Source organism: Cajanus cajan, chromosome 4 (assembly GCF_000230855.2).
Source record: "Cajanus cajan strain Asha chromosome 4, NIPB_CcT2T_4, whole genome shotgun sequence".
NCBI lineage: Eukaryota > Viridiplantae > Streptophyta > Magnoliopsida > Fabales > Fabaceae > Cajanus > Cajanus cajan.
In genome coordinates this window covers 9,390,860-9,399,308 of record NC_138520.1, presented here as the reverse complement: position 1 = coordinate 9,399,308, position 8,449 = coordinate 9,390,860, and the positions used below count along the sequence as shown (strand labels likewise).

At 41.8% G+C, this 8,449-nt stretch overlaps 1 protein-coding gene across 1 annotated transcript; it reads left to right on the top strand.

Moving 5' to 3' along the window:
* The first annotated feature begins 4,520 nt into the window (after window positions 1-4,520).
* LOC145957143 (uncharacterized) lies at window positions 4,521-6,166 on the top strand. The gene is made up of 5 exons (XM_083073358.1): window positions 4,521-4,986; window positions 5,064-5,271; window positions 5,369-5,677; window positions 5,815-6,024; window positions 6,079-6,166. Exons 1-5 carry the CDS (start codon window positions 4,521-4,523, stop codon window positions 6,164-6,166), a joined length of 1,281 nt encoding a protein of 426 aa, XP_082929484.1.
* Window positions 6,167-8,449: the final 2,283 nt, after the last annotated feature.

Genomic DNA, 8,449 nt, shown 5'->3' with positions numbered 1-8,449 from the left:
AACATAGATTTTTCTCACTTCTGGTGAAAAAAATAATAATAAAATAATAGAATTTGAACATTCTTCTTTGATAATGTCTTCTAGACATTTCAAAAATGTATGAAGAATTTCTTTATTTCATAGTGTCTTCGGGACTACTATAATGTCTTCAGGACTACTATAATGTCTTCAGGACTACTTTGATTCATAATAATATAAATAATATAAATATTTGATATAGTTCTTATTATAAAAGATGAATAACTAACCTTAAAATATTTGTCTTGAAAAATTCTTCACAGCTTTCTCTTGTAGTTGCAACACCAATAGATAAAAGACTATCGTGCTGATAACGTGTTATAAAAGGAAGAAAAAATAGAGAGAAGAAATGAGACAGTATGAGATAGAGAAAAGAATCTGACTGGTGTATTATCTTTGGGAGAGGAGTAACCTATTTATAAGTACATGTGGTAACTGAACAATTACACAAAAAGGGAATAATACATAACGGACATATAAATGGTAATGATTGATAATGAATATTGACATCCACTAATTAAGCCACTAATTATTATTCATAACAATTCTATCAATATGTTACTATTAAATTCATGAGTGTGACTTACAAAACTTTATACTTCCTAAATCAATTACAATTTTAGCATTTGAAAATTGTTCTAAAATAATTAATTGATGTTCTTACTTTTTAATGTAATATTAATAACCTAATTTCTTAATAAATATACTTTCTCTAGACCTATATATAAATAAAAATAAAAATATTTCACATAAGAAAGTAGTTAAATACAATTTCACGATTGTATACAAAATAGTATACATTACATTTATCAAAAGGTCAAAACACAGAAATAATTCTTTTGGTGTGATTGGAACTATTCACCAATAAAAAAAAATGGAGGTTTACCTCGATATATGCATAATTTTTTTATTATTAGGATCAACATAAAATGCAAATGTATAGTAAATATCTGATTCTCATCAACAAACATCACTAATAATGCCTAAAAAATTATACTTAAGCTTTATTTTTATTAAAATATTATTAATCACAATTATTGTAAATAGTGCTTTCAATTATTATCTCAAGAATATTTTTGGATTAAGAACATTAGATAAAGTTGATTTGGTTAAAAGTTGTTTATAATCGAATCCAAAAAAATTTAAAATGTCTTTTTGCTTATATATAAATTCAAAAGAAATATTACTTTTAATTATAGTCATCAAATAATTAATAAAAAAAAAATTACAAATAAAATAATTAATATTACATTAAAAATAAAAACACCAATTATTTGAAAATAACTTTGTTTTAGTAGAGTAATGAAATAAGAAAAAAAAACACAAAACAAAGAAAGAAAACTAAACTACAATAGCTAAATCACGAATGAAAGTATCTAAGACTTTATGAGGTGGATGTTCAAGAGTTTTCTTGGTTTCAAACTCCAAGCTTGGCTAGACAATTTGCCAAGTTGTTCATTGTGTGAGGAGTGTGACTAAAAATCACTTGCTAGTCTCTTTAGAGCATCTACTTCATATCCCAAATGATTATTGCATGCATGTCAATGTTGATCTGAGTTTCTTCCCACCTAGCGTACTTGAACTACTTCTAGGCAGTCAAGATTACACTCTACTCTCTTGTATCCTAACTGATATACATGAATTAAGCCTTCGTGAAGAGCCTCTAGCTCAACGAGGAGTGAGTCACCGCTTCCAAGTCCTTGGTGAAAACCAAACAACCATTCTCCTTAACAACCACAAAAAATGCCACCAATGCCCATAATATTTTGCTACTACAATCATGTTCCATTTGTATTTAGTTTAACAACATCCTTGGAGGGGGGTATACAATAAAAAATTTTTTTTTAAGGACTTTATTTCCTTGAAAATAAATGTCCATATCCACCATAGTTAAACAAATCATATTTAAGACATGATTGATAGACCAATAGGAAGGTTAAAAAATAATATTGTTACGCCACTTCCAAGTATACTAAATTATTGCCACAAAATGGGAAGCCTCGTTATGCTTCAAAATAGTTATCAACCAGTCATTCATATTAGTATCTGTAAACATAGTATGTGTTGACACTCTCATTCAAATCCAGAGTTCCCTTGAAAGTGGGCAATCACGAAGGATGTGTAAGAGAGTTTCTTCAGCAGTAGAACATCTGGTACAGGTTGCACTTGTAGCAAGCTTGCAAGCAAACCTCCTAGAGTTGGTTGGAATAATTGCATGAGCTATATTCTAGAGAAAGAAATTGTGAGGCCCTTTCCTTTTCTTTCCCATTCCACCCTTCTACCCTTACTCTCGTTCACTCTTACTCACTATCTTGTTCTTCTCCTTGCTCACTCTTGTGCCTTGGGTCTCATTGTTCTTATTTTACTGTCTCAAGGTGGTGGTGTGGAGTAGGTTCGGATTTTTGCTAGCTGAGTGTACGGAGCTCTTTTCTCCTCCCTTGTTGTCCAAGCTTGTTCTTCTTCTCCGATCAAGCTCCTCCTTCTTCATTCTCTTTTCCCGGAGCTCGGTATCTTCTACCGAGGTAAGGGAAGCTAGGTTTTTCGCCGTTTTTGGATGTAAATGAGTTCTAGGAGCTCATTAGTTGTTGATGTTTGATGATTTTGGTTGAGAATGATGAAATTAAGGGTTTCAAGTTTTCGCGGGTTTTGAGGAAATTTGGGGGTTTTCTTTGATTCGAAGTTGCATGTTGAAAATGAGGTGTTTTTCTTGATGTTTGATGAAAATGGAGACTTTTGGATGGAATGCATGTTGGTTTTCTGGCTATTTTTGCACGGTTGGTGAAGTTTTTCGAAAATTGAGGGTTGCTGCTGAGCCTCGCGCTGGGCGCAGTTCTTCGCGTCGGGCGTGTGACCACCAGGAGACCCCATTTGGGCAAGCCCGCTGGGCGCAATGATGATCGCGCCGGGCGAGCTTGAGAATGGGAGTCTCTAGCTGGCCCTCACTGCGCGTGACTTGGACCGCGCCGGGCGTGATATCAGTTGTGATATGTTTTGGATTATTCTGGCTTCATGCTGGGCGCGCCCCTTGCCGCACTAGGCATGAGATTCCTTAGGAGTCTCTGCCATGGGTGCGCTGGGCGAATTCATATTTGCGCCGGGCGCGAGACCTTGGGAGGTCTCCAACGCGGGTTAGGGCACGCCGGGCGTGTGAGGCTCCTTAAAGTCTATGCCTGGGTTCGCGATGGGTGCAAATTCGTAATTACGCCAGCGCGTGAGAGCCTTGGGCTCTCTGGCTGGGGCATGCTAGGCGTGAGCACTCTTGCGCCGGGCACGATGACCCCTAATGCTCTCTGGTTATGCCACGCCGGGCGCGACCATGAGTGCACCAGGCGCATATGATGATGATGACTTATATGCTGATAGCTGTTAAATTTTGCTGAAATTGTTGATAGATGTTGTTTGATGCTAAACTAAGCTGAAATTGATGAATATGCTGTGCTGACTAGATGATAATGCTGAAAAAATAATGTTAAGCTGTAATAGATGTATATTTCCGTGCTGAGCTGAGTTGTTATTGATAATTTTAAATGTTGATTTATAATATTGTTGTACTATAGAATGATAAGCTGAGTTGTGAGTAGTAAGCTGTGTTGAATACTACTTAGTTGTGCTATATGTTGATTTCCTGTGTTGTGTTATGAGTTGTGTTAGCTGAGCTGTATGTTGATTATTAGCCACTATTGTGGTGCTGTTATAGCCACAATTGTGGTGCTGTTATAGCCGCTAAGTCGGTGCTATTATTGCCGCTATGCGGTGCTGTTATAGCCACTAGAGTGGTGTTGTTATTGCTGCTATGCAGTGCTGATATTGTCGCTTTGCGATGCTGATATTGCCGAATGTTGTGGTGTAGTATAAGTTGTGCTGGTATGCAGATAGTTGTAGCTGTTTATTATTCATATTGTTATATATGTATAATATATGTATGTCGATTTCTTTTCACTAGCTTACCCTTTGTTGTCTCCATGGTGTTTGGACTGCGATGATCATACTATGTATGGGAGCAGAGCAGGGATAGGTTCGTGGCTGGTGGTGAGTCTGCAGCTGGCAGACGGAGCTGATCTTTTAGGATGTTTTGTTGTTTTAGCTACTTGGTGTAGTAGCATTTGATGTATCTTGTACACTTTAACTCTATCCAGACTTGGACCTTGTATATGTATATATTCTAGACCCTATATGTATACACATGTTCCTTTTTGTGTGGTGTTTCTAGTGTGCTGTGCAGTGTGTAGTGACCAGCTGGGTCGTTACACTTTAGTGGTATTAGAGCCGTTCGAGTCTAGTGGACGCTCTTTGGGGGTGGTTCCTTTAGGCATTTGTTGTGCTGAGCTCTGTGTTGAGATGTCTTGCTGTGTTGTTTGCTGTGCTGATTGCTGTGATGTTTTGATGTGCTGTTGATTGTTGTTTGGTTTAGTTATTGTATACTAAAGATGCTGTTACTTTTGTAGACAATGACTAGAACCAATGAGCAGATAGCCCGTGCCATGGAGATGATGGTTATGGCTATGCAGCAGCAAAATGCTTATTTTGCTAGCGAAGAGGCTGATAGAGCTGCAACTGGTGCAGCAAGGCCCACGGGGTCACAGGAGAACCAGGACCTAGCTGAGTTCTGGAAATACCATCCTCCACAGTTCATGGGAGATGCAGACCCAAAGGTAGCTGACCACTGGATCTGTGAGCTAGAGAAGATCTTCACAGTGCTGGGATGTTCTCAAGAGAGGAGGCTGGCATATGCTGTGTACATGCTGGTTGGAGAGGCTGAGCATTGGTGGAGGGGTACCCATCATATGCTGACTATTAGAGGAGTGGTTGTTGACTGGGAGTGCTTCATGAGGATGTTCCTGGAGAAGTATTTCCCTGAGAGCGTGAGGCACGCCAAGGAGGCTGAGTTTATGCGGTTGCACCAAGGAGGGATGACAGTTTCTGAGTATGCAATGAGATTCGAGCACCTGGCTCATTTCTATTCGCAAGGTATAGCTGAGGCCTGCAAATGCAAGAACTTTGCTGAGGGTTGGTGCCTATGGCCATCACTGAGTTTCCGGCCTTAGTGGAGAAGGCGAAGGTTGTTGAACGGTTGGAAGGTGGCAACCGTGTGGTGAAGAATGTTGAGGGACAAGCTGGGTCCAAGAAAGGAGGAAGTCAGAGGAAGCCGTATGATAGGCCCCAACCACAGCAAGGGGGTCCTGTCATTAGGCAACCTACTAATGCTGCCAGAGAAGGGAGACAAGGTGGAGGTGCCACTCTTAGATGTTACAGGTGTGCTGGGCCCCATTTTGTCAGGGATTGTCCACACGAAGAGCCGGTGCTTCAAGTGCCATTAGATGGGTCATGAGTCGACCAACTGTCCTGCTAGAAGCAGACCAGAGAGGGGTGATGCTCAGAGGGGTGGTGCCCAGAGAGGTGATACTCAAAGGGGTGACAGACCCACTACAACTGGTAGAGTATTCGCTTTGACTGGGGCTGAAGCTTCTACTTCCTCAGATCTTGTGAAGGGGAAGGGTAGAGCTGCTAGTAAGGATGTGATGATTCTTTTCGATTCTGGTGCTTCACATTCCTTTATATCTTATGCTTGTGCTGCTATGCTGGGTGTGTCTGTGTGTGATTTGGGGTCGAGACTGCTAGTGTCGACGCCCGCTTCTGCTTCGGTGGTTGCTTTTGAGCTGTGTGTTGGCTGCCTATTGTTGTGAATGAGAAGAGATACAAGGTGAACCTGATCTGTTTACCTTTGATGGATATTGACATAATCTTAGGAATTGATTGGTTGTCTGCCAATCGCATCCTTATAGATTGTTCCAATAGACGGTTAATCTTTCTTCAAGAGGAGGAGGAGCTGTTGATTTCAGTTGGTCAAACTGAATCATTGCTAAGAGATGGAGCAGAGTGTTGTCTTCTTCTTGCTGCTATGAGTGTGGAGACTGAGACAGTTATAGCTGATATTGATGTGGTGAGGGACTTTGCTGAGGTGTTCCCTGATGAAGTGTCGGGATTGCCTCTTGTTAGGGAGATGGAGTTTAGCATTGACTTGGTTCCAAGTGCGGGGCCAGTGTCGGTGGCTCCCTACAGGATGGCTCTTGCTGAGCTAGTTGAGCTGAAGGGTCAGTTGGAGGACCTGCTGGAGAAGAAGTTGGTGCGGCCGAGTGTATCGCCGTGAGGTGCTCCTGTGTTGTTGGTAAAGAAGAAAGATAGAAGTAGTCGACTTTGTGTGGATTACCGGTAGTTGAACAAGTTGACCATTAAAAACAAATATCTGCTTCCCCGGATAGATGACTTAATGGATCAACTGAGGGGAGCATCCGTTTTCTCGAAGATCCACTTGAGGTCAAGTTATCACCAAATTAGGGTGAAGGAGGGTGACATACCGAAGACTGCTTTCAGGACTAGGTATGGTCACTATGAATATGTTGTGATGCCGTTTGGTGTGACCAACGCCCCTGCAGTGTTCATGGATTACATGAACAGGATCTTCCAGCCGTTCTTGGATAAGTTTGTTGTGGTGTTCATTGATGACATCTTGATTTATTCAAGGACCCTAGAAGAGCATGGAGAGCACTTGAGGTTAGTGCTGGAGATTTTGAAAGCGAAGCAGCTGTACGCTAAGCTTTCAAAATGTGAGTTCTGGTTGGATGAGGTGAAGTTCTTGGGCCATGTAATTTCAGCTGAGGGGATTGCTGTTGATCCGGCTAAGGTGGAGTCGGTGTTGTAGTGAGAGCGCCCAAGAACTATTACTGATATTTAGAGTTTTGTGGGTTTAGCGGGTTACTATAGGAGGTTCATTGAGGGATTCTCCAAGATAGTAGCGCCTCTAACCCAGCTGACAAGGAAGGAGCAGTCGTTCACTTGGACAGATGCCTGTGAGCAAAGTTTTGATGAGCTGAAGAGGAGGTTGACTACTTCTCCTGTGCTGGTGTTGCCGGATTCTGGTGAGCCCTTTGATGTGTATTGTGATGCTTCTCACTAGGGTCTGGGGTGTGTGCTGATGCAAAACAGGAAAGTAGTGGCATATGCTTCAAGGCAACTGAAGAACCATGAGAGGAATTATCTCACTCATGACTTGGAGTTAGCAACTATGGTGTTTGCCTTGAAGATATGGAGACATTATTTGTATGGTGCTCGGTTCAACTTCTTTAGTGATCACAAGAGTCTGAAGTATCTGTTTGATCAGAAGGAGCTGAACATGAGGCAGAGACGGTGGATGGAATTTCTGAAGGATTTTGACTTCCAGTTGATGTATCATCCTGGCAAGGCCAATGTTGTGGCGGATGCGCTGAGTAGGAAATCCATCCACATGTCTAGTATGATGGTGAGAGAATTGGAGCTGGTTGAGGAGTTCAGAGATTTGAATCTCTGTGTGGAGCTAACTCAGGATCACATTAGTTGTGGGATGATTACCATGACTAGTGAGTTCTTGAGGCAGGTTGGACAGAAACAGTTGCAAGATGTTGAGCTGGTGAAGCTTCTTGGTTTGCTGGGTACTGAGAAGGCTGTGGGTTTTGAGCTGGGTGAAGATGGAATCTTGAGGTTCAAGGGCAGAATTTGCCTACCTAAAGATGTTGAGCTGAGGAGAGCTGTGTTGGAGAAAGGCCACAAGAGCAGACTTAACATACACCCTGGTATGACTAAGATGTACCAAGACCTCAAGAAGACCTTCTGGTGGTCTGGTATGAAGAGGGAGATAGCTGAATATGTGGCGGCCTGTCTGACCTGTCAGAAGGCGAAGGTTGAGCATCAAAAACCAAGTGGGTTGATGTAGCAGATGAAGATTCTGGAATGGAAGTGGGATAGTATCACTATGGACTTCATCGTAGGGTTGCCTAAGTCGGCTAGGAATAGTCATGCTATCTGGGTGATTGTTGATCAGTTGACCAAGTGTGCGCATTTCTTGCCTGTCAACATCAAGTGGTCCTTGGAGAAGCTGACGCGGTTGTATGTGAGGGAAATAGTACGATTGCACGGGGTGCCTTCCAGTATTATTTCAGATAGAGATCAGAGGTTCACTTCCAGATTTTGGCAGAGTCTACATCAAGCCTTAGGCACAAAGCTGAAGCTGAGTTCTACTTATCATTCGCAGACTAATGGTCAGTCAGAGAGGACAATCCAGTCCTTGGAGGATCTGCCGAGGGCTTGTGTGTTAGACCACTTGGGTAGCTGGGAGGAGCTCCTACCACTGGTTAAGTTCACGTACAATAATAACTTTCATGCTAGTATTGGGATGGCGCCGTTTGAAGCCTTGTATGGCAGGAGGTGTAGGACTCCTCTGTGCTGGTATCAAGATGGTGAGTCAGTGGTTGTGGGACCGGAGCTGATCCTACAGACTACTAAGAAGGTGAAGCTGATTTAGGAGAGGATGAAGACTGCTCAGAGTAGGCAAAAATCTTATGCTGACAAGAGGTGCAAGCCTTTGGAGTTTGCTGAGGGGGAACATGTGTTTCTAAAG

What these genes read in the sequence shown, in the direction of transcription:
- LOC145957143 (XM_083073358.1), top strand. Translation starts at nt 4,521, where the DNA reads ATGCAGCAGCAAAATGCTTATTTTGCTAGCGAAGAGGCTGATAGAGCT. An exon ending in GCCACTCTTAGATGTTACAG is followed by an intron (nt 5,272 to 5,368) that starts GTGTGCTGGGCC and finishes CTGTCCTGCTAG; the next exon opens with AAGCAGACCAGAGAGGGGTG. An exon ending in TCGGTGGTTGCTTTTGAGCT is followed by an intron (nt 5,678 to 5,814) that starts GTGTGTTGGCTG and finishes TTGTTCCAATAG; the next exon opens with ACGGTTAATCTTTCTTCAAG.